Source organism: Colias philodice, chromosome 21 (assembly GCF_061535455.1).
Source record: "Colias philodice isolate Cphi_HAF_F1 chromosome 21, ilColPhil1 Martin Lab GWU primary, whole genome shotgun sequence".
Taxonomy (NCBI): Eukaryota; Metazoa; Arthropoda; class Insecta; order Lepidoptera; family Pieridae; genus Colias; species Colias philodice.
This window is the reverse complement of record NC_143106.1, coordinates 7,115,486-7,142,315: the sequence shown is the minus strand read 5'-3', so window position 1 is coordinate 7,142,315 and position 26,830 is coordinate 7,115,486. Positions and strand designations below refer to the sequence as shown.

The 26,830-nt window shown below is 34.2% G+C and overlaps 1 protein-coding gene across 1 annotated transcript; it reads right to left on the bottom strand.

Moving 5' to 3' along the window:
- Positions 1-1,014: 1,014 nt before the first annotated feature.
- Positions 1,015-26,616, bottom strand: LOC149479024 (fatty acid synthase-like). Its single transcript, XM_089708902.1, has 39 exons — positions 26,392-26,616; positions 25,658-25,850; positions 25,230-25,353; positions 24,755-24,958; positions 21,145-21,261; positions 20,796-20,974; positions 17,057-17,199; positions 16,759-16,962; positions 16,378-16,564; positions 16,095-16,257; positions 15,764-15,933; positions 15,490-15,641; positions 15,037-15,220; positions 14,623-14,771; positions 14,283-14,467; positions 13,728-13,847; positions 13,402-13,511; positions 13,038-13,228; positions 11,006-11,166; positions 10,559-10,801; positions 10,245-10,362; positions 9,926-10,168; positions 9,239-9,664; positions 8,782-8,931; positions 8,546-8,661; positions 8,187-8,337; positions 7,724-7,895; positions 7,351-7,463; positions 5,873-6,037; positions 5,398-5,570; positions 4,702-4,851; positions 4,322-4,531; positions 4,117-4,225; positions 3,747-3,897; positions 3,294-3,444; positions 2,985-3,132; positions 2,375-2,554; positions 1,911-2,013; positions 1,015-1,630 (listed from the first exon to the last, which is right to left on the bottom strand). The coding sequence occupies exons 1-39, from the start codon at positions 26,527-26,529 to the stop codon at positions 1,053-1,055; spliced, it is 6,924 nt and encodes a 2,307-aa protein (XP_089565028.1). The 5' UTR covers positions 26,530-26,616; the 3' UTR covers positions 1,015-1,052.
- Between the last annotated feature and the right edge of the window lie 214 nt (positions 26,617-26,830).

Here is a 26,830-nt window from a genome sequence, read left to right as displayed (position 1 = left end):
TCTTTCACTGTTGGAAAGCTACATCATTTCTGAGTGACATAGGCTAGGTTTTATCCCGGAAATCCCACGGGAACGGGAACTATGCGGGTTTTTTTTTGAAAACGCGGGCGAAGCCGCAGGCGGAAAGCTAGTAATCTATACAAATATTATAAAGAGGAAAGGTTTGATTTTTTGTTTGTTTGTTTGTTTGTATGAATTGAATAGGCTCCGAAACTACTTGGCAGATTTGAAAAATTCTTTCACTGTTGGAAAGCTACATCATTTCTGAGTGACATAGGCTAGGTTTTATCCCGGAAATCCCACGGGAACGGGAACTATGCGGGTTTTTTTTTGAAAACGCGGGCGAAGCCGCAGGCGGAAAGCTAGTTAATAAAATAATTATCCATTTACGTTATTTTTATTTTCTTTTTTGCTGACCCTACCATACGTCAGTGTCAGCTTTGGCCGCCATTGAAGATTCGTTTCTTTATTGAACTACCTAATATCATCATTGCACCCGTGCCAAGCCGGGGCGGGTCGCTAGTAATTTATACGTAAGACTATTATGGCACGCCCCGGACACTCCATACAGAATCATCGTTTTACCAGTCACACTGTAGAGACTGCAAATGTGTGTGTTAACGCTCTATGGTTGGCACATTTTTGACTAGCGTAAAAAAAATTCGCGTTTTTCTGATATAATACATCCGTAAACAGCACAATAATCAATATCTAACCATTTTCTACGAAAAACGATAATCACAAATCCAAAATAATAAAATTACTTTGTCCCTGAAGAAAAATATGGACCATTTTTAGACTGATCGTGCGGGGGAGGTAAGTTTTTAATTTTGGCGGGAGGCGGAGAGTGTCCGTTCTGTAGCGTTTAGCTACTATTATGTATTCTGTGATTATGGATTAGTTATTAGTATGCTCTTAGTATGTACCTATAATACGTTTTTGTGGATCAAAGTTTAAAATTTCGTTCTGAAGCTACTTCCAAAGCTACTGTGGTAGGTAATAAAACTAAAAATAAATTCATAAAACCGTTTATTTATTTAACATAAAGTGAACTAATTATCCATAGCAGTGGACATAAAAGTATCCGCATTCAGTAGGTACGTCTCACATAGATTCTTATGCTCAAATGCTTCTAATATATCTTCGTCAAGATGTCTGTTTATTATTCCAGCACAACGCAGATCTTGAGCTGCGTAAGCTAATGGTGCTTTAAGTTTGTATTCAACTATTGGCTGCACAGAATAATCCTGTAAAGAGAACTTTTCCAACCAATCACTAGGTGTCATCACAATTAGCAGCGATCGCAATTTCTGCGGCTTCGATGAATAATTTCTCACTTGTACAATACGTGAATATGCTGTCTCTATGAGCTCTCTAGTATATTGGGCAGAATGATTGACTCGTCCTCTCAAATCACGTAAACAGCTATCTACTTTTTCTTTCCAAGTTGGAGCCTTCTCAAAGTCTGTTTCTAGTGAAGCACTCCTTTGCCCCGACATAATATTCACCATGTGTCTGCCCACGGCTTCCTGAAGCGATGTCTCATCTTGAAATTGTTGGAGTTTTGAAGCGAATAGCATTTGAATATCGTTGGGTGCACCTCCAATGCAATATACTATACCCGTCAGACCTTAGAACGAAGGAAAATAGATTTCATTATTTAATTTTGGTACATATAGATGGCATATTATGTAATATGTATTGTACATGATATTATTTCAATTTGCAGCATACATACACAATCAATTTACACATTCATAAGGAATCAAAACTTCTGACTTTTATTGTATAGAGTAGATTTATTCGTTCCAACATATCTTAGTACATAAATCAATGGAGACTATTATCATTAAGAGAATGCCGTACTTTATTTAGTTTTCAAATCAGTATCTAAGTACTCATTTCCTTACCGTTTTCCTCCAGAATGGCTGCCATTTCTAAAGCAATGATGACTCCTGACTCGTAACCCAGTAGATAGAAGTTTTCTTTTAGTTCGGTCCGTTTTAATAGAGTCTAGAAAGATCCAGTCAGAATTATACATTATTAAATGGATATAATAATCTAAGACCATCTGTTGAAGCTTACAAAATTATTGAGAATTATTGTATCTTATTTAGTCCTTGGTACAATGGTTAATGCGTGATTGTAGGACGCAGAAGGCTGATCACCTACTTGCCAGTAAATAAAATCGATCAGTGAAACAGAACATAGATACACGGAAATTTACATCCATTCAAATTTCCACGAGTACAACTAGTTATTTCTTGATAAATACGTATGAGTTCCTTAAGTATATAATGTATATTTTTATTCATAATTAACTCACAGAGTGCTACTTTTATTAGCTTATGTTTTAGGTAATATTCTTTAATACCTTAGCAAAGCGTAGAGCAACATCTTGTAATGTTTCATTTTTAGCCATTGCTAGACCTGGTTGCAGCACCAGAGCTGGTAACTTTAGTCTTTCACACATTTCCGAGAAGCGCTTGTAGTGTCCTTCCACTCCAGGAACAATACACAGGAACTTTTGACTTGAGTCGAATTCATCATCACGCTAAAAGTATAATAAACATTATAATATTAAAAGTCTTATTGGCTTTTTGGCAATTGTTTGATACGAATTACTGAAGAAGAGAATGATAAGAAATAATAAAAAAAATATATGATTATAACGTTACGGACGCAATGAGACTTTGCTATAATTTTATAGAATGATTACCTCTATGAAACTACATTATTAAAAATAGAAAGAAAAAAATGGTTGCCTGTAAAGTCGGTTTTACGGGCGAAAATTTTACGTGACAACGTCTTTTTCTCGATCATAGTTGAGTGGGAGAGAGACGCAAGGCATTCGGCGGGCCTCTCTCTCGTTCGGTGACTCATCGTAACGTTACCGAGCGTACACTTTTTCATAAGTGACTCCCAGTCGCAACCTAATTTAAGACGTTGTCACGTCAAAAATCAGTAAATGAATAAGGAAATACCATAGATGTGCTGTTGGTCAATGTGGACAAAAAGGCCATCTCAGTTGTAGCAATTAGTTCATCCGAATCTACGTAAGAATAAAACGTTTCCAAACCCGTAGTATCTTTATACTCTGATTCATACAACAGTTCTTCTATTTGGTCAATTCTAAAACAGAGATAAAATATATCAAGAAGTAGGTTATTTGAATTCTGACGTACATTAAGTTATAAAGCTAGTAAAATATTTTAAAATATAGGCTAGTCATTTGCATTCTGACTGATTCTGAAGTTGTATATTTGTAGTTTATAATGGTATGGTAAATATACCTTTGTATTGTTAGATCGGATATTTCGTCTTCACGGTAGGATATATTGTACTCATTTTTCAAACCAGCTTGCACGGCCTGTGCTCGGTCTACATCCATGCCTAAATCTGACAGAGTAAGGTTCTCATCTATTTCTACTGGAAGTTTAACTCCTGAAAATATAAATTTAAATTTTGTTAATTTTTCCTATTTTTACTGTATGTTTGATGGTTTGCCTGTTTAATAAGTGCTTAAGTAATCGGGTTTAATAATATTGCAAATAAGAATTCTCTAGGTATTTTCATTTTCACTTTTATTCAAATTTTAGTTAATGAATAGAAAATTGTAAATATTTTGACACATTTTACATTTAAAGTCTTCTAGTGAGAGATGTATGACGTGTAGAAATAATAGAGGTATGAAGTAGGCTGTAGTAGGTTTATGACTGCTATGGATGGAAATAAATTGAACCTACCAGCCCATTTAGCAACGTCGTCAATCAAAGATTTGTTATCTGCTGGTACAAGTTGTGCTTTGCTGACTGCTTCTTGAGATATCAAAGCTTCTTCAACTGCATCAATAGCACTTCTTATTGACATTTGATGCTGGCCATCGTTGAGTTCATTCTGATAGCAAATTTAGTTAGTAAGAGATTTATTAATCTTCTTTGTATGGATAAATAAAATTATATAATGATCGTTTAGAACATAAATATTTTATGAGTTTATACTCATAAAATATATATTACCCAATACAATATAAAAAAGTAGTCAAAAAATTAAAAAATTAAATGTCGAGTAAATAATTGGGTTATAATGTATATAACTTTGACACAAATATAGTACCTTTAATAGCGACGGAAGTCGAATGAGAGTAGCAGGATAACCATGTTTTGCCCTCAATAATGTTACCTGTTCGCCAATCACATTTTCGTTGTTTATGATAGCAAAATACCTGAAATAGGTAATATAAAAATTGTAGCGTTTCCTTTAATATTTTCATTATTTTCATAATATTTATGAAAAAGCGTAAAAATAAAATGTAATATACCTTAGCTGAGGACATAATACTCTCGTTTGTGAATCCAAATCTTCCAAAAATTCATTTACTTTGTCAAATTTGTTATCATTCGTAAGTATGGCATATACTCCTTCAATGTTATTCTTTTTATCGTCTTGTAGAATATTAAGAATTATATTTTTGTCGGCAATATCTTCTTTTTCTTGTATTTTCACCTCAACTCCCGTTTTTCGCCACATTCTGATAGTGAAAAAGTGTTCATAGAGTTCTTATATGAATAACAATAAAACCACAGAATAAAATTAAGAAACTTCAACCCATTCAAATTCAAATAATAGAACAAAAACTTATAATATAAAAAACACTATATTCAAAATTGATCACGATAAAAATCAAATAGTACTTTTTACCTTATTTTAAATAGCAAGCTTTCAGATCGACCTTCGTAAATAAGTTTCAAGTTGCGGACTCCTCGGTCGACAAGTCGGTCAACAAATTGCATTGCTAGTACATCACTGTCCGATAACACTATGTGAGCATTATTTGGAGAGCAATTTAATCTGAAACGTAATCTTCAGTCGCAATTATGATCTTCCAATAAATCCGGAAAGATTTTGGAATTAGTAATTAAATAAATACTACTAATTATAACTATCTTTTGTTGTACAGTGTCACCGAAAATCAGTGCTGAGGAATTATGTCTCATAGCATCCCCTTTTGGCGCAAATAACGCACGCATAATATCTATTATTATTATACCCAAACAAAAAAAATGTGTGCGTGTACTAGTGTACACACGTAAGAAGTGAAACTTCTTTATGACCTTATTTTCCAAAAAATAGTTTACTATATGCAACTTTACAGATATAAGTCGAATCAAGCGTGGTAGGGATAAGAAAAAGATGGCGCGTAACGGAAAAATGTCACGCGTAACGAAAAAATGTTACACTAATTTTTTTTCCAACCCCGATAAAGAAGTTTCACTTCAAAAAGTTGTTTTTGTTTTCCTTTCTTCCTATTATTTTAAATCATTATTTGTTATGTGTGATAAAATAAATGTTTATCTTTCTATATTCTTTCTTCTTAGTTAACTTATGGATTTTTACCTTGCTTTTTCCATACAAATGTCCTGTTTCATATCGATCAGCACTCGACCGCGATGTTTGCTAGTTGCCACCAAATTGAATGCTCTCAGGACCTCGTTAGGACTGTACACTACACGAGTCAGGGGTCGCACGTAGCCTCTAGCTATACCTTCACTTAATTGCAATTGAAGTTGCTGAAACAATCATGAGTTTGAATATTTATGGTCCCTTGCAGTTATTGTTTTAAAAGATTTTCGACGCCTTGTAATCAGAATAAATGGCATCTATATTTTTTTTCTCGTTAAAACTTCATAATTAGCCGTATCAATGATAATCGCAACTAATAATCATTGGATTATCCAGACAAGTAGAAAGTTGTGGGTAATCGAGATTCTCATCAAGGGAAGAAGTATGCATGTATATTTTATGCAGAAAGCAGTTATTTTAAAATCATACATAGATCCTTCTACTTTAATTACCATGCACAAGTACATACCTTTCTTACAAATTCCTTTCCAGGTTCAAATATTGATGAAAAATTAATTATTGTAAATGTTCTGCATATTGTAAGGCAGTGCATTCCCAAGTTATAATCCTCACGACTGCTTATTAAACTTGTATCTATTGTTACACCAGATAGTGCAGAGCATTTCAAAGTTGCCTGTAAATAATATAGTAGAGTGCCTGGGGGTCTTCACCTCGGATTAGAGTTATAGTGAATGAATTATTATGATCGATGTGGGATATTGTTTTTCAAACTACAAATTGCAATGTTTACAATGTCGGTTATACCAGAAATCCTTTTCTGGATATCTCGATAATAATCGGTTTTCTGGACGGCTATAAAATTCGTGATGGATTCATTCAAAGTTGAAGTGTTGATGTATGAAATCTGACTACGCCGGCATTTTTTTGTATGGAGATACTACAAAGACCTCGTCTACTCGAGAGAATGCCGGAGACACTTGCAGCAAAATATCATTCGGATTATTATAATTTGCTGAAAAATTCAATTCACCTCAGTAATGTTGAAAAGATAATTAATCTAAGTAGATGCAGCAATGGAGCAAATATACAAGTACCTACATAGAAGAGAATGATGATTGCCAATAAAATTTACCATGCGAAAGTTGAAAAACGTCATCACTACAGAGCATATCCCGGTAGAAAAAAACTATTAAAAAACGACTAATAAGAACGCTTTCACGATGATATTATCATTTCAACTAAATATTTGATGTAAGCAACAAAGTAAGTAATTGTAATATATTTAAATAAACAGATTTGGTACTAATCATTTTTTTTCTTTTCATTAGTCGTAATTAATTACCTTATTTTTTAAATGTACTCAATAGAGTACGTTTAATTTATAATTAAACCGGCCGAGAAATTCCATTGTACATAGCAGTTGTGGCTCCGCTCTCCCCTCCACGTTTTTCTATCTGTTCGAGATCCCTACTGCTATTTTTATACACAGGTGTCTGAAAAATATTCCTATATGTCTACTCGAATAAAAAAAAGAAATACTGTTTAAAGTGAAAATATATGGTCAAACATTAATTTTTCATAACATTTTTTTTAAACAACGAAACAATGGAGTGCACAAAAAAAATTTGGGTAAACATTGCAATTTATAGTTTAAAAAACAATATCCCACATCGATCATATTAATTCATTCACTATAACTCTAATCCGAGGTTATACGGTTTTGAATGCTCCAGGCACTGCACTATTAAACTACAATTATTATCTTTACATATTATAGCCAAAGCATTTCTGTAGGTACAACAATATTTTTTTCTTATGCAATATGGATTTTTATAGGCCCCAAAACGATGTCTAACTGTTAAAAATACTTTTTTTTCTGAAAAATCGAAAATTCATTATGTACAACTTCTATACTTCTCGCGAGCCAAGCCACGGCGGTATAGCTGCCTAAGCCAATCATTATTAATGGGATAAAATATACATTACCTTTTTCAGTTCACCCTTGAGGCTGCCGAGAACTATGTCGCAGCCTGTTCCTTTAGTACTTGAGAGAACCATATCGCCAAATGTAATATCTCTCGAATTTCCGATGTTTTCTTCTGCAAATACAACAGATAATTTTTCAAATAACAGTTCATTTTATCGTCTATATTAATTTGATAACTGATAAACCATGATTTCTTATAGCATTATTGTTTACACTTTACAGTTTAGGAAAGTGATGACGCTAGACGACCTATATAATATCAGTGTCATTTTTCCACACTGAAAATAATACTGCTTTATGACATCATAGTACGGGGGCTAATCTTTGGAATATGGTTCCACAATTTTATAGCTATTTAAAAATGTAAAGTACCTTTTAGTTTTGGGAACAACTTTTTGAGGAAGCGTTTCTTGCTACAATCGCTCACTGTTGTATATACCTCACAATCGTAAGCTAAACATATGGATATAGCAGCCTGTCCTAAAGCACCGGTACCAGAGTGAATTAAAACTTTGATGCCGGGAGCGAATTTACCTTTAATATTCTGTAAACAAACCATTCAAATAAGCAACTGAAATAAAAATAATCTAATATATTATATGAATGAAATAACCAATATTTTGAAACATATACATATATTTTTCAAATCAATTAGAAAGAAAATAAAAAAGTTTGTTACACCTTCAATAGTAAAATATACATTTAAATACAAAAATAAAAAATACAGATATAATAGCGAAATAACGAATAAGAATAAACGAAATTGCTCTATCTTCTTTCAATTAGTGTAAGAAATATAACAATTTAACTTAAATAATATAACAATATAACTTACCAAAACGTAAAGTGCCATACAGTAGGCCAAAGGAACGGTTGCTGCATCTTCGAGTGTCCAATGTTCTGGCACGGGCCACAAGAGGTTTGGATTAGCTTTAATTTCATTGCTCACAGAACCTCCATTGATCATGCCCATAACTTTGGTACCACTGCAATGAAAGTACATTTATAATTCACATGTTATTTGAGAAATCAACAAGTCTCTAAAAAGGTCTCGTAGAACATTCTACAGCTTAAAAAAGAACAGAATTCGTTATCTTTGAAGTTTATAAAGTAATTTGTAATGTTATATTGTCGTATTTTAGGTCTTCATTTGATTCAAGGAGTAACGTATTATATCTTAATTTCTTTACATACTTTTTGGTCACTCCACTGTAGTCCAATCCATAATAACCTTTAGTTGTGTTTTCACTGAATGGAATTATACCATAAGCCCTCTTAGCATCCAGATCATTAATTCCAGCATAATGAACCTAGAAAATAATATCAATAGAAGTTATATTGATGGTGAAGGTAACGCAATAATGAATATAAATAGTAGCTAAAATAATGAATTACTTTATTATTATAAGGAATGTTTCTATTTCTCTTACCTGAACATTTATTCCAGAGTCAGAAACTTTAGGTGCTTCGAACCATTTCAGTGACTCAATATCTCCAAGTTTTGAACTTTGTAGCATAGCGCACTGGCCCGTGTGAGTCAGTTGTCTTCCTGGAACGTAGTACTTACCTCCCCAAACGCCCTAAAATAATAAAAAATATATATATAATTGGGTGTTTGAATATTTTTTTTGTTATAAATGGAAAGATTATATATTAGTTTTATAACAAAACTATTTTTTTTGCAATAATTCATAAGTTATTTCACAATAAAAATTAATATTTGAATCCAGTACCGAAGACACGCCGACAACTTCCGAAGCGTCACCCGAGCGCGTGTGACGTCATAATGTTAGTTTTCACTCATTGCAGATAGAATTTAATTTTATATGTACTGTATGAGGATAGGCGGAAAATTAATTTATATATCAAAAACCATGGAATACGTACGTGGTCCAAAACATTAACGGCCAAGTCAGATTCAGGTAAATCTTCCATAAACTGACCTTCATTGAATTCATGGTTAATTATACATAAATTCATAATGCGTCCATGCATCCTCCATTGCTTTACCAAATTTTCCAAATAAGATATTGCTGGATATTGAGCAAATACGAGAACTCTTTGTTTTACAGGTAAAGTATCCAGTAGGGATCTTAGATGTAATAAATCGGATTTGTCTGTGATAGTAACAGCTCTTGTTTCTGAAGCGATATTTTTTGGATTCCATTTGATTAATTGTATTTTCTGATTTTCAATTACATGGTCGCAAATTACAGTGTACAAAAAAGAAGGTCGCGTTTTGGCTTCAGCGCAGTATTCTTTATTAATGATAAATGTATTAGGAAGCAGAATTTTATGAAGTTCTTTGCACATCTGCAATCATAAGTTTTATTAAATACTAGCGGTCCGCCCCGGCTTCGCCCGTGGTACATGTTTACGTTTTCTCTACATAAAAACCATCCTCGTACTTCAAGGAATATAATAAAAAAAGAATTATCGAAATCGGTTCTGCCGTTCTCGAGTTATGCGCTTACCAACACATTTTGCGATTCATTTTTATATATAAAATTTTTTTTACTGATAATATAATATTATAATAACATCCAACAAGGACTATTCTCAAAAATTCATTACCTTATCATCACTAGATAAGTCGTTGACAAAGAAGACGTCAACTTTATGCAAAAGCTTTTTTCTTTCTGGCAAAATTAGGTGTTCATGTTCAAGAAAGTTAATTTTAACATCAGAACTTTCGTTTTTCATTTCATTAAGCCAGTCAAATTTACCAGCGTTATTATATATTTTAACCGCAGTTATTTCATTATTATTCACATTTTCAGCGACTATTTGAAGAAGTACACATAGCGCAGATGCTTCCTAAAAATATTAAGTATCATATTAAAATATTATATTTGAAAACCTTACAAATGTGTTTTGGTGTATTGTCACCTACATTTAACTGGTTATTTGTTATATGTGGTACAAATTGCAAGTACTTAATGGCAATGCTGTCCTGTTTTGCCAAAGGCAAATCAAGGAATCTTAGATTTTCTATAAGGACCCCACCACACCTGTAAAAAAACTGTGAATTAATATGTGAAATTTTAATTAATTACAATTATTAGCTCTCCGCCTGTAGCTTCAGCTACGCATGGTCTTCGAAGTAGGTAGGGCGTTTTATTTTAGCAAAATATTTAATATTCTCAATTAACCATGAAAATATTCATAATGTGTATTGACAATAATATAGGTACTTGAATAACGTACCTAGTACAGTCGTAAACTTCAAGAACATCAGCTGTTAGCACTTTGCTGTCGGAATATATCCTATGCTCGTCAATATTTATATTCATCATCCTTATGGAGTCTAGTTGCGACACGCTACTATTTGGAACTCGTAATGCATTTAACTGTAACAGACCATCAATCAAGGTAACCCAATTTTTCTTCCAATGAATGTTAGCCTCGGTTAACGACTGGTTTGCTTCGTTAATACTCTGGAAATCGTCCCTGAAATTAAAGTCACTTTGTTAATTGACACATTCCTTGATGTATTGTAAGAAAAATGTTTTTAATCACTGTAGAAATTGCCATTAATTACACGAAATATGCTCGATTTGAGAACCACTTTCGTTTTTGGGATGGTACATTGGTTGTAATTTAGCCTATGTCAATTAATGAGAGTATAACTTTCTAAAAAAATGTAAATTTTACCTGTAGTGATAATCGCGGGTATAAAGTAATTTGTAGATATCTTCAGTCTGGAGGGTCAATGGTTCTTTGTGTTCAGCTGGAAGCTTGAATAGTCGATGGCTATCGCTCTTTTTGACTACTTGAATACTTCCAGTAGCTACGGCAATATCTTCATTAGTAACCTGTAAGTAGTATTGTTTTTTTTAGTAGGTAAATACAATTGTATCATCTTTTTTTTTCGTAGATTTAATGTTACAGCTAATTTTTTCAGCTTCTATTAAATTTAATATTTGAATAATCGTGTTCTATAAGTCGTGTGTTAACTTTGTAATTGTGTCTACATTATGTTCGAATTTAATGAAACACTTTTTTTTTTTTAATTGTACAATAGGGGAGCGCTTGGCCACAATCTCGCCTGATGGTAAGCTGAGATGTGGCCTAAGATGGAGCGCGCTTCCCTAAAATGTACCTGTTCACTCTCCTCTTGAAGACCTCCAAATTGTACTCGTCGGGGAACACAGATTCAGGAAGCATGTTCCAGTCCCTAGCGGTTCGAATAAAGAATGACGATCCGAACCGCTTTGTCCGGGTACATGGAACGTCAACCATGTGGCGATGCCTAGAATCTGTACGCCACGACGAACGATGGAAAAATGGGGATGGCGGAATTAGGTCGTGCAATTCCGCAGCGCACTCTCCAAAGTGTATCCGGTAAAAAACCGATAAACTTGCCACTCTGCGACGGTGGGCGGGGCTCTGGAGTTTTTTGCCTACTAGCTCATCGTCGTTTATTAGCCTCTTGGCACGCCTCTCTATCGCCTCAAGTGTCTCCAGCTGGTATTTGGCAGATCCATCCCAGAGGTTAGAGCAGTATTCCATGCACCTGTGCTTGATAGAGGTTGAGCAACTGTCCCGGGCTAAAATACTGCCTCACCTTTGCCAGTATACCAAGCTTTTTTGAGGCTACTTGGGCTTTTGATTCAATGTATGAACCAAAAATGAGAGTAGGCGTTAAGGTGATACCAAGAAGCTCGAGGTGGTCAGTTATCGGTACGGATACACTTTGGAAGGACGGTGTTAGGTTGAATGGACTCCGTTTAGCGGTGAATAGACACGCCTGGGTCTTGGTCGCATTGAACTTGACCAGATTGGCCTCGCCCCATTCGGAGACTGCCTGTAAGGACAAGTTCATGCGTTCGACCATCGCCTCCCGTAGAGACTGGATTTGTGCCGTACTGGCTCGCGCGCTGGATGCGTATCTCTCCACAACGGTGCTATCGTCTGCGTACCCATAGATACCGGGTTTCAGCAGATCGTTAATGTGTAGCAGGAATAGTGTTGCGGAGAGAACTGATCCCTGAGGGACCCCGGCATTAATAGCCAATTGGTCGGACAAGCAACCGTCGACGACTACTCGAATCGACCGGTCTCTCAAGAAATCTGAGATCCATGCGCAAAAACCAGTAGGCAGACCGTACGATGGAAGCTTGCCGATAAGACTATCATGCCAGACCCTATCGAAGGCCTTCGAGATATCGAGGGAGACTGCGAGTGCTTCACCATGATTCTCGATGGCCTCACTCCAGATATAAGTGGCACACGCTAGAAGATCCCCAGTGGACCGATTTCGGCGAAATCCGTATTGGCGGTCACTGAGTAGATCGTTCGCTTCTAGGTGTGCCATTAGCCTGCTGTTCAGTACACGCTCCATAGTCTTGCAGAGTATGGACGTGACTGAAATTGGCCTATAATTGGAGGGGTCGGCACGACTGCCTTTTTTGGGCACAGGCTGCACGTTGGCGAGTTTCCATGATTTCGGTACTTTTCCAGTCATCATCGAAAGGCGAAAGAGGCGTGTCAAGACAGGAGCGAGCTCAGGCGCACAGGTTTTAAGCACTATGGCTGGTATTCCATCAGGGCCACTAGCTTTGTTCACGTCAAGATTACGCAGCGTTTTCAGAACCTCAGTCTGAGGGATGCGAATTTCTGGCATGCTCACCTCGCATCCAGGTAAACTGGGAGGTTTGGCGCTTGCGGGAACACAATTGTTTACCTCAAAATTTCCAGTGCCTCTATGTAGAGCTACAGTTAGGCGTAGTTGTCTTCTGTTGTGTAACAAAGGCTGAGATAAAAACAGAATATTCTGGAACTGAACCGATATACTCTTCTTTTTCTGCCCCAAAATCATTGCTAGAGTGTCCCACACCGCTACCAGGGCAGCAGAGAATGGGTAGTAGTTTTTGCCTGAAGATAATATAGACATATAGTTACTAGAACGTTATTAAGTTGCTAAATTTTTTTTTGTATAGCCTATTGTATAAATAAATCATCACACTGATATTATTTGATGCAAAATTTGTCACTTTAAGGTGCCATAAAACATATTATTTCTCATTATACCGAGTTGTTTGTGTTACCTTTGATAATATGTCCGCGTAAATAGCTGTGTTCATCATCGTGTATGGAAAGAATGAATTTGCAGGCCGCTGCCATCTTTCTATGTGCAGACACGTACAAAGGTAGAGTCCTATAAATGAAATATTGGATTTATCAGACGACCAAAGTAAATTATTTTAAAACCGTAGATAATATCATTATAATGCTGATGTGGAACGTTAAGCTTTGTTCAAAGTATTTGTTTTTTTTTGGTCTATTAAAAAATTTCTAAACAAAGCTGATACTGAAAATTTAGGATTCAAAGTTATAATATAATAAACTTTTATTTTACTACACTTTACTATACCATTTTTCCGTTTGTGCCCATTCCACCAAGTGTCCCAGCATCGGTGTTCCCGTAGATACAGGGAATTCTACTTTCGGGTAAAGGTTATGTATCTTTGGGTTGTATCCTTCCATATACAAACTAAAAAATCAAATAATATACATGTTAGAAAATATGAATTTAAATTTTATTACTCGGTAGATAGGTGCGACTGGTCGGTTGGCTTGGTTGGTAGTGACCCTGCCTTCCAAACCACTGGTCGTGGGTTCGATTCCCACCCGGGGCAAATATTTGTGTGATGAACATAGAATATGTTTGCTCTGTGTCTGCGTGTTAATTATCTATATAAGTATTTATTTAAAATTATATATGTATGTTTATCAGCGATCTGGTTTCCATAACACAAGCGAAAGCTTAGTATGGGATCAGATCGTGCCGTGTGTGAAAATTGTCCCGAAATATTTATTTATTTATTTATATTTAAATATATTAGTGAATATTTCAATGTTTTATAGCGTTGTTGATTACTTTGCAGGTTTTATTATTGTGAATTTTACTAAGTTAATCTTAACTTACTTTCCAATGGCTTCCAATAAATGAACGACATTATCGGCATGGCCTCGGCGAGTGAGTGGTATATTTGTACAGTTAGGTAAAGAACGTTTCAGGATTGCTTGCAGAAGACCGTGTGGTGCTACTTCGACAAGCACTGCATTCTTTGGTATATTATGTTGAGATGTCTCCTCGAATAGAACTGGATTCTGGAGAAGATAAATATGATTTCTAGTAAATTAAATTCAATTTATTCAATTTATCAATTCTATGAATTTTCTCTCAATAATAGCTGCCAAAAGAACATCTTAGATATACAATAATTATGATACGTCTCTATGGTGAAAAAAAGAATAAAAATTACAAGCAAGTTATTGGTGTGATATTCCGCTGAGGAGTATTTTGCAAGTGGCTCGTTCCATCGTTCTTCAGGAATGGATGTTGATACCCAGCGTTTGGAGCGCAGTCGCGGAGTCTTTATTACTTCGCTTAAGTATTTTAAAAGACCAGGTCCTGAAAAAAAAAATAAAAGACGTGTGGCACTCGGGGACTGCCGCGGTAAAGCTATTGCATGCTATGCCTTCAAGCCACACCTCCGAGCCCGTCGGAGTGGGGAGCGTGAGGTTTTTTCGTTACGGAATTTCTCGATTCGGTCCCCGCGCTCAAGGGCCGCGATAGAAGCTATGCAATAGCTTAATAAAACAGGAAAATATACAGATTTTTCATATATTGTAAAACAGATCGTATGCGAAAATGATAAACGCATCATTATTTTTACCTGCGTCAGCAATATATCTTGAGTGATACGCGATGTTGGAACATGGGACTTCCTTAGCAAATATGCCCTTCGCGGTCAGAGACTCAACAAACTCCTTCATAGCATCTGCTGGCCCTGAGATAGTCGATGACTCGGAACTGTTGCGACATGCCACTTCAATTTCAGGTGGACACATTTTGGAAATCTAAAAAGAAATTAACTTTAAATGAAATTCATACCTTTTTCCCTCAATTCGACCGTAACTTTCTATTCTTATACAGTTCTAATTCCAACTACAATCCCAAAAATTGACTTGATAGTAAATGGTGACACTAAGAAGAGTTTTCGTAGATATAGCTCTAGGGAGCAATTATTAATGGAAGATAGGGATTAATAATATTGACGTTGGTAAAAAATCTAATTTAATTGAGGTCGAGAAAATATTTTTCATTGTTTGTGATAACTATAACGCACCTGTTGATACCCAATTCCAACAGCCGCCATAGATCCCTTAATGAACGGTGTCTGCAAAGACACGAGCCCGCGGCTATACGCGGAGAGGATCATCTCTTCCGCTGTGAGGCAACCGTCTGCGTACGCACATCCTAACTCGCCTACACTGTGACCTGTGTTTTAATTAAAGTTATTTTATTGAGTTATATACGTATAAGTTTTATACTTATTTAGGCTGAAAACAATTGACAAGCAGAGTCATTACAGTAAAACAAAGAAGAAATATTTTATTTACCGATAATTTTATCAGGTACAATTCCCAATTCTGTAAGAACATCAGTAAGCCCAATTTGTACTGCAGCAATTCCAACAAACGAATGTAAGATATTGTCGAAGATTTTCTTGTCTGGTGAAGTTATTATATGGATTATGTCCACACCCTTTGGCTCGAGCACTTTTTGGCAGCTGTAAAAAATTTCCTCGTAAGTAAGTAAAATTAAGATGGGAAATTTTCATGTCCACTGAGTTGTGAAAATTTTCAATGGTTTGACAAAAGACATTGTTAAAAATTAGGAATTTCTTAATTGAAAAATATACTTGAATGTAACATTAATCGCGTAAAGTACCTTTCTATAGCTGCGGCGAAGACAGGTATGCGCATGAGCTGCTTCCCCATCCCGGTCCACTGCGAGCCCATCCCGCTGTACACGAACCACAGCGGACGAGCCGCGTCATCGAAGTAATTGGCTTTTTGGCTAAGGCTTACTGTCTCATTGAATTCATCTGTGTCTAAAATATTCAAATAATTTTACAATGATCAAATCAGTTCTGTTTCAATATGCCAGTGTAAGTTCTGTTAAAGAAAATAAGCGGAATTAGCATTTAAATGCAACGTTTAATACTACTTACCTAATATGATATATCCTCTTCCCAAGTGCCCACTGATTTTAGTCTGGTGAATGTTATGGAAAAGGGCAAGTTCCTCTGGATCGATGGGACGGCTCTTCAAGTCCTCTAATATATTTTCAACAGCGGACTGTTGTCTGCCCGAAATAGTTACTAGTCGCGGAATGTTGCTCTTATAGCGATTTAAGTCCTAAAAACCATATACCAAATTTACCATGCAAGTTCAGACTTGTGGTTTTTTTATACCTGATCGATAGTGAAAAATGAATTTAATATTATTTTTTTAATAACGAACTACCCAATGAAGTTTTCCTCACTCGGCTAGATATAATGTGGTTATACTAAATAATAAATATTTTCATTGTACAATAATAAAAAAATTGCCTTTGGTTTATTGTGCCCACGTAGTAATACATGAGCGTTAACACCAGTCACTGACAATCCATTGATAGCAGCATAACCACCTCCAATCGACTGGTGTTCAGTCACAATACGCATTTTCCCCTTCCTCAATGCATCAACATCATTTCTTGGATTCTCACAGTTAAGATTCGCTGCAAGTTTGCCATTTTCATAACCCAATAGTACCTGAATTAGAAAAAGCGACATTGTTAATGCCTCTGGTCATAAATATTTTATTTTACTCTATAAATTTTATATCAATAATAAGAAAAGCTCGTACTTTGGTTATAGCAGACACTCCAGATGCTGCCTCCCCATAGCCAATGTTAGACATCACACTTCCAACAAAAAGTGGATCATCACGATTTTCACAAAACACTTTACCTAAAGCTTCTAATTCTGCTTTATCTGCTTCGGGGGTAGCTGTTAGAAAGGAAATATATTAAAATGAAATGAAATGAAATGAATTTATTCGCAAGAAAAGTGGTAATACAATGGTGTTATGAGAGAACTTGTTCTACACAATTCGCCAGTCACAGTTGGCATGCGAATAGTTACATTAACTAAATTTTAGAGTGCTTGTTGAAATTTTAAATTAATATAAACTATAAGCATTCATTAACGATGATGATTTGCACAATATACAGATACATACAGTAAGGAAACTTCATACAAAATGTTCGAAATGGCTCCCCCCCCATCAAGCGTGTTTACAAGGGTATTGAGGGGGATCGATAGTAGCGGGTGACACATCCACAGATTTTGAATATATTATGGAAAAAAGTTTAAAGTGATGTCAATTCACATTAAATAAATATCGATTGTTTCAGTTTGTAGCCCTTTCAATAAATATATTTGTAAGTACCATATCTGACTACAAGTTAAAAAGAGACTATTTTTTAATTTCTATAGATATGGCAGTATGAGTTTTATATTATGTTGACATATTTTCTATCAAAATGATAGCTACAAATAGTACCTATTAGGAGTCCAGTCTGTTTAAAGATCGCATCTATTTTTTACGCAATCTAGAAGAGCACGAAAATATAAAAAAAGGAAACCTTAAAAAAATCTTGTTTAAATTTATGTGCATAATTACGTAAATATTAGGGAAGAAAAAGATAGATATTATAATTATTGTATTTTTATCGATACGTGGCGTCTCCACTTTGTCAAGCACTAAGCCTGTCAAACTATTTTCTTTTTCTTCCTAAAACAAAAAGGTAGAGGTTCTATGCTCGTATAATAATAATTTTAATTTATTTTTGCATATTTTGTGTTTTTTAATTTAATTTAATTTATCGTTTTAAAAATAATTTAGTAGGTATACCTACATACAAGTATTGTAAATTCTGGTTTAAAATAATTATTGAATATATGTATAATACAAATATCAAGCATTATAAATAATTTAGGTACATTAAATAGCCTTCGGCGTCCATAACAAAACTAGATTTCGAAATATAGCACTGATAAAAACGTATTTACTTTTACAAGCTGTATTAATTCGGATTGTTTCTTCTTGTAAATTCATATTTAGGCTACACCATTTTTGTATTTTAACGGGTTTTAATCTCCAAATTACCACAAAATCAACTATGAAAAAAAGCAAACAGAAATATACAGGCCGAATTGATAACCTTCTCCTTTATTTTTCAAGTCGGTTAAATATCAAAAAGTAACAGCCCTATAGCTATACGTCATAATTTCATGGGGGGGGGCTTAGTTTCCTAACTGTATGTACGTAGTATATATCTGTCAACTGTGATATTTGCATCAAAAAAATTCATTTAAATTATATTGGCATTTGTCAATTAACCAGTTTTTAAGTTTAAATTTAAAACTATTTAACGGTAGCTCTCTTATATTTTTAGGTAAGCCGTTAAATATATTTATGGCCATGATATATGCATTTTTTTTACATAATGTTGTTCTGTGCTTTGGTATTATCAACCTGGTCGGGTCTCTCTGGCCAAGTTGACAGCTCTTCCCTGCACTATTGAAGATCTTGTAATGTTTTTTCACGAAAAGGGCAGCCTCCAACAGATAAATTCCAGTTAACGTCAATATTCTACATCTCCTAAACAATGGTCTGCAGGAATCCAGAGGAAATGCGTTACAAAGTGCTCTTATGCATTTTTTTTGACCAATAAATACTATAATGGCGTCTGTCATTATTTTTACTGAAGAAATTATAAAATCTCTTATAGATTGCTTTTTCAAAGATTTTAGAGAAAATTGAAATCAGGGTAATAGGCCGATAGTTGCCCATTTCGGTTTTATTTCCTTTTTTTATGTAGAGGTTTTACAACTGATAATTTAAGTGCTTCAGGGAATACGCCTTGATTAAAGCATTCATTTATAATATGCTCTAAGACATGCGCAATATTATTTTTACATTGCTTAAGCACCAATGTACACACAGAGTCATAGCCAACAGCTTTTGTATTTTTGAGTGATTGTATTATGTTTATAATTTCGGATATATCAATTGGTATTAAAAATATACTATTGTTTACTGTGTCAATATTATATCTATAGTCAGAATAATTATTAATAGCTGCATTTTTGTCATCATTAGTCAAGTTTATGAAATAGTTGTTAAATTTATTTGCGATAGTCAAAGATTCAATAATGTCTATGTTATCAATTCTCAATTTGTTAATGCAGTTTGGTGTCAATTTTTTTTCGGAATGGCAATTTTTTATCAAATCCCAGGTCGCTCTTATTTTATTATTAGAGCGTTTTATGTATTTTTCACTTAACATTCTTTTCGAACAATCAATACAGCTTCTTAGTGTCTTTGAGTAAAATTTAAAATTATATTTCATGTCCATTCTTTTTGTTTTGTAATACTGATACCGAAATTGCCTTTTTTTGCACTAGCTATTTTAATTCCTTTAGTTGCCCATTTTATTCTTGTAGCACGACATTTGACGATTTTTTTGTAAATCGGAAAACATAAGTTGTACAAAAGACAAAAGAATGTATGAAAATTATTAAAGGCTTTGTTAGGATCGTTTTCACTAAAAACATCATTCCAGGAGAGGCAATTTAAGTATCGTTTGAATTTGTTAATATTATCTATTGAGTAATCACGTGATTTGACGAAGTAGCAAGAAGCTTATATCTAATACACTGGAGATTTCAGTATGAACATTAACTTGTAACAAGAAAATATGGCCTTGAATGACGCCTGTATGTTTTTTTATACCTTTCACACCTAACTTGGCAGTAGTAATTATTATTTTTTTCTAATGTGTTCAGTTCAAAATGTAATATTTGACAGGTATCATGGTCTGATAAAAATAGTTGCATAGTTGTACCCTCAGCATTTTCGCATGTACTGGCTATGATATCAATACACGAATTCTGTCGTGTAGGATTGTTTATATTTATGCGAATATTATAGTTTTTAAGTATGTTTTTAAGTTGGTTGCTATTATAATTACTTTTTAGAATATCAATATTAAAATCACCCGTTAGTATTATGTTTTTCTTGTCTTTTAGATTTAAATTTATTTTACGTAGCAATAATTTAAGTTTTTTAAAGAATTGTACTATAGTAGAATTCGGTTTTCGATAAATGCAAATGACACCTATACAGAGTTATATCAACTCCACAACATTCGAATATTTTTTCTTCTGAGTATTGATTACATATGTCAAGGACCTTAAATTGTAAGGATTTTTCCACGAGAATACAAGATCCACCACGTTTTTCATTTTTTTTGCAAAAAGATGTTGCCAATGTGTAGTTTTGTATCCTAACATTTGATTCTTCTCCACTCTTAATAAATGTTTCTGTTAGGCAGATAATATTTATTTTGTTTTCTTGTAATTATAATATTATTAAAATGACATAAATTTATAACCGTCATAGTTTCCACCCAAAATACAACGAATTCAACGCTATATAACAATCAATAGAACTTTCATATATAGTACCTATGATAATATTCGTTAATCCAAGCCTTTAAATTATTAATTAGATCTAATGCATTTCATAAAGGTCTCACCAGAACCAACTGCCTCGACGTATTCAACAGATTGGGGAGGCACATTTGCTTCTTTGTAAAAGTTTTTCAAGAACACCGCCATGTCATTTGGTTCCCGGTAAAAACCATATTTAGGTCCGTTTTCACCTTCAAGTAAACCGCGGAATTCGGATTTTACGTGAATTACTTCAGCATATATCCTATTAAATAAAAAATAATATAAAATATTTTATATTGTAGTTTTAAAGTATTGAAATGCTTTATAAATATAAATTTAAATAATAGTAAAAAAAGCGATCACGAGGCAGAAATCGAACCCACGCCTTTAAAAGTGTGAGTAAAAAAATAATAATTTATAAACGTTCCTTACCTCAGTGCATTTTTTGCCTTCTGTAGGAACAAAACATTGACGGCTTCAGATCTTGTACATCCACTCGCGTCCTTATCAAAGGATTTTGTTTTTCCATCATTACTTATGGGAATGATTCTGGAAAATCATATAAGGAACTCATTTTTTTTTGTTTTATCTGATATTTATTTGAATTCATATCAAAGAAAGTTGTAGAATTTTTTGATACCAAACTAATAAACTTCAAAGCCGGGTTTGGAAACTCTTTCACCATTATGCGTAACATACGAGTATATTAAAACATATTTCGCTCATTTGCGACAAGAACGTGTTAACCCTTAAATTGTCACCCCTAGATAACTTGTGTGTATAATGTCCAAATTTGGAGGATGTGTTGGAATTAGGATAGAAAAGAGGAAAATGAAAAAAAAAAATTAAAAATTTTAATTTTTTCTATTGTTTTCATTATGTCACATAAAACGGACATTGCCAATTATATGTACATGTTCGAACCGTCACATATAACGGACATTGCACATTATTCCTGCAACCGTGGTACATATATACAATGCACATTTTCAACTCTGTAATTCAAAATTATTATCAAATTATAATTATGGACGATCTAGTATAAGCTTTTCAAACATCTGTCTTAAAATATTGGTTAAAACTTTAACGATATCGTTAAAAATAATGGATTTAAAAAAACGACACTATCAAAAGTTACAGCATAAGAATATGCTAAGAATTGGAATAGAAATAGTATTACATAGCCTGAGAACTTATTCTAATACACCAAGAAAGTCCTCTTCCCATTCACTAAATTGTACAGATTGTAATGTGTTTGCTTCATCGTATGCAAAGAAGTCGTATACCATGCCTGAAGTACCAAAACAAACAGGAAATTTATATCGCTTTTTTTTGGATTCTTTGGCATATATATCCATTTGCTGCCAATATTTTTAATTTGTAAGGTATTATTATTTAAATTTTCAAATATTGGGTGGTATTTCTGGTAAGTAACATGATGCTGTGGCCGAAGAACTACTGAGAAGTAGGGAAGATTCATCTCGCACTGCATGTAATGGCTGTAATTCTGCAGCAATAATATTTTGTTGATGGTAAAAATTCTGACTTTTTGGGTCTTTATTGTTTCTCAAATCAATATGTCGTATAATTCCGGAGGTATGGTGCTGGGAGTAAATGATTGACACTGTTATCATAGTGAAATCACTCCCGTAGGTCTACATTTCCTTCGAAATCGTCATCTCAACTCAACGCCAGACTCTTCAGCTTCCGCCAGAGGTAGTGAGGGAATTTTTTATTGAGTGCCAAGTCATGCTCCTGTAAAATATAATAAAAATAGAGAAAAATATATCAAAATGATGACGTTGAAAATGGAGGGCCTTATTGGCAGCGTCCGTTACATAGGACATGTGAAGAATACCCTAGTGTATACTCCAAGTTGTCAACGTCCGTTTTATGGGACATCATAAACAAACTAAGATTTTTATAACAAATATTGTAAAATATGTAAAAATTATGTCAAAATACTATACTTACAATCGTATTCTAACTAATAATATAACATTATAAGCAAAATAGCCAAAATACTTACAGTTATAACCAATTTTATCAGGCGAGTCAAAAGATCCGTTTTTTGCAAATTTCAAATGGTCACCATTCGCGACTGTACTTCGCTTCGCTAACGAAACCTGCATGTACGCGAAGGACATAGCTAGTACCTTCCTAATATACCAATTGGCAATGCCTAGGTCTACTGTAACAGCGCCAGCATGTGTATAAATACTATGTCCTTTAAAACGGACGAAATCAATTTAAGGGTTAACGAGCATATGTATCGTTATGGAATAATGATACAGTAGAATCCGGCGCATCATTTGAATTTTTTGAATTTGATCACGCTCTACTTGCTGCTAAAACGCGATATTTCTAGCTCCAAAAATGACCGAGTTATGAGGGAAAAGGTCGGTGACTATCGGTTTAGCGAAATCTCTTTTCGCTCTTGAATTTAATGCAAGAACGGTTTAAGTCAGTTAAGTTCGCTGCTCCCTTAAGAAGGAAACTGTTGCCCGATTGCGGTAAAAACGTAACAGCTTATTGTATCACGGTTTTGCTGAAAGGTAAGTATAGCCTTTTTTTTTTTACTGATTTATATTTGCAGCTATAACGGGACATTTGGATGTGGGTCATTTATGTAGTAAAAATAGTATTCGCATGCTACGGTTTACATAGGATTGTGCCGTTGTTGCTGAAATAAACAATGTTTTTTGTTGGTTAATTTAAGATGTTCCGTTACAGTTGATAATAAAAGTACAAAATGTTTGGTATTTATGTTGGTTATCTCAAGTTAACACATTCTTGATAAAAAAGAATACATTTTTACAACGAATACACTACAATGTTGCATTATAAATGATAAAAATGTTGTCTTATTACTTAATTTATTTTTCAGATGGAATCACGGTCTAGGAAGCTTGTAAATCTTGTCCGAGAAAATATTCATTATTAATTTATTTTAGCATAAATGAGGAAAAAATACCACTGAATAAAGAAAAATGAAAAAAAAAAATACAAATCAGTTAAAAAATGCAGGACAGTCCTACGAATCGAAAGCATCACAAAAAAACTGTGCCACCCCGTCAACTAAAAGAGAATCCTGCAAGGAAACCTGCATTTTCAAGTGTCAATTTTTTTTCCGAAGAACAACACCGTGAAATACTGAAAGATTACTGGAATTTAGATCAAGAAGCAATGGATAATTTTAAAGCGATTTTAACCAATACTGCATTAATCCTTATCCAATTACACATTGTTGATTTAATATACAGATCTATATGGTATTTTCGAAGATATTACAGATTTAGTATCAGGATTGCACCCGTGCGAATTCGGGGCGGGTCGTAATATTATAATTGCCAACGGTTGTGAGTAAAAGTAAAACAAAAAATGTTAATGTCTGGTTTTAATTGTATATTTTTTTTTAAATATGTATATTACTTGTATTTCAGAGAAAGTTACACAATAATTTCGCAAAAATATGTTTCATTTTGTAAAACAAAATACAAAAATAAAAAGATTTCTACTACAGTAACACGTTTTAATTAAAATTGCCCATACATTTAGATTACTGATTATCAATAAAACGTAACAATACGACATAACTTGTAAAGTTTTAGATTTTTATTCAATTTTTTTTTTCAAGAAAACTGGTACATATCTGTTTGTAATGCAATACTGCACACTTTTTACAAGAAAAACGCAACAAGAAGGGCCCTTTCTGGAATAAATAATCATAATAAATTTAATAACTGACTTATTGTTCTGAATACAATTTGATTAATAAAAACGATAACGTTTTAATATGTTGTATTGAGCTGAATAGTCTAAGCATAATAATTAAAAAGTTACAGGAATTTTAAACTTTAAAATGCGTTTTCCCAACAATTGAGATTTTGACTTTGTCACGTTATAGAAGCAAATGAGCGATTTGGCCTTTTTTGTACCTCTATCTCGGAGCGGCTCGTTTATGAAACGAATTAGATTGAATGTTAAAAGAAATATGTCTCAATGTTATACAAAACATAATTTTGTAAGTTGGACAATTTACCGTCCATAATGCACAGAAGTCTGTGGATGCAAGCAAATATTTGCCCCACCAACAATAGCAGAATCGATTTCTCCGTGCTTAATAGCCTGGTATGCCAGGTCCAAAGCGACAGTAGAACTGCAGCAGGCCTGGTCTACACTCATCGACTGTCCCTTCGCGTTCAACCAGTAGGAAACTCGATTGGCGAACATCGATTTATTGCATCTGAAAGGCAAATAAACTCACTTTAACTAACGAATTTTAAACATCGAATTTGTTTTTTTATTGTCATCAATTAAGCTGGGAAAACGAAGCTTTGAGCGGCACATTCTTGAGAGACGGCAAATGGGGTAAATATTATTTTTTTTGTCTTATAGAAAATAAATAAGTCATGTGGTGAATAAGTGCAAGTGCATTGTACTTCTTCTCTATTTTTGTTCCCCTATAGTTTCACATTTTAATACAATGGTAGTTATTGACTATGTTAATAACTTACCCTGCTACACCTAAGCCTTTATTTATGCTAGCTCCATAATAAAAGAAAGTTTTATCGGTTTCTGAGAAACAAGTACCAACGTAGACTCCAACTTTTGTGCCAGACAGTTGCTCTGGACTCACACCTAAAAGCAAATACACTTAATATAGATGAAATAATTTTAAATAGTCGAAAGTTGAGACACTCTTCTTGTGTGCAAATCTTTTTCGCATTCACGCATGCTTATATGCATGGCGTAGAATAATTTAAATAGATTTTTGACATGTGGAGGAAGGAAGGTGGAATTCCTCCATCGAAAAAGGGGGGATCCTTGACCAGTCTACTCGACTGGCTGGCCGTTAAGAATGAATGATGTCGGAAAGTTGTATATGTGCTCTGTAGCGAAAACATTTCGCTTGCGCGATTGAGAGCGAGGTGTCGCTACAAACCTGCATCATAAATAGCATCGTATGCTTGTTCTAGAATCTTCCTCGCCATGGCGTCCATGGAGTTTCCGAGGCGATAGTGCACTTTGAAGAATTGCGCGTCGAAATACTCCAGCTCTGGTACTTTTCCTGTGTATTGAGCTACCTCTGGGTGGTTGTACTGCCAACGAGCATTTTTCGTTGCCGTTGGATTTACCTGATTATTAAAAAAAAAGTTATATTATTTTAGTTATTACTATTACTTCATTGTTACTTTTTGACGTGACAACGTCTTAAAATGAGGTTGCGACTGGGAGTCACTTACGAAAAAGTGTAACGCTCGGTAACGTTACGATGAGTCACCGAACGAGAGAGAGGCCCGCCGAATGCCTTGCGTCTCTCTCCCACTCAACTATGATCGAGAAAAAGACGTTGTCACGTAAAATCTTCGCCCGTAAAACCGACTTTACAGGCAACCATTTTTTTACAGTAATTAAAAATTTAAACAAAGTCGAGAAATAGGTACAATCATCACACCATATTATGTTATTTATAATATAAGATTTATAATAAAATCTATGTCAATATTATAAAGATGAAAGTTTTTTGGATTGTTATTGAAATAATAAAAGGAATACTGTAAAGAATAAAAACAGACAGATGACATGTTTTAGGTAAATAATTAAATTGTTATAAAAAGATACAAGCATTCTTACAACAGGAAAAGAAGAGCAAAGAAAAGCAAGAATTCAAGAAACCTTATTGTAAAGAATATCGCGGTACTCTTTGACGTTATGCGAGTCAGGGTAAAGGCCCGCCATTCCGGAGATGACGACCCTATCTCCAGAATCTGCGGTGCCTTCGGAGCTGGATACATCTTGCGGTATTGGCGCCATGTTATCTGCTAAATACAAATATTTAGTATATAATCGATTCTAATATTCATCATCATCATTATCATCAGCCCATATTATGTTCCCACTGCACGGGACACGGGCGTCCTGTGAGGGTTCAGGCCATAAACCACCATGCTGGCTGCATTTCGAAAAAATTATATTAAAATATTTGTCATGACTCATCAGATACATTAAAGTGGGGACAACGTTCAACGTTCAGTCTCGTGTTGGTATCCGTGTATGCGAAAATAACAATAATTAGTCATAACTTGTTTACGTGTTTCGAACAATTAGACGTAAC

Bases quoted from the DNA above. Each gene is read 5' to 3' on its own strand.
- LOC149479024 (XM_089708902.1), bottom strand. From the start codon at position 26,529: ATGGCGCCAATACCGCAAGATGTATCCAGCTCCGAAGGCACCGCAGAT. The intron at 7,464-7,723 runs GTACTTTACATT...TTGTATTTGCAG, and splicing joins GTTGTTCCCAAAACTAAAAG to AAGAAAACATCGGAAATTCG. The intron at 2,555-2,984 runs GTATTTCCTTAT...TTATACTTTTAG, and splicing joins TGACCAACAGCACATCTATG to CGTGATGATGAATTCGACTC.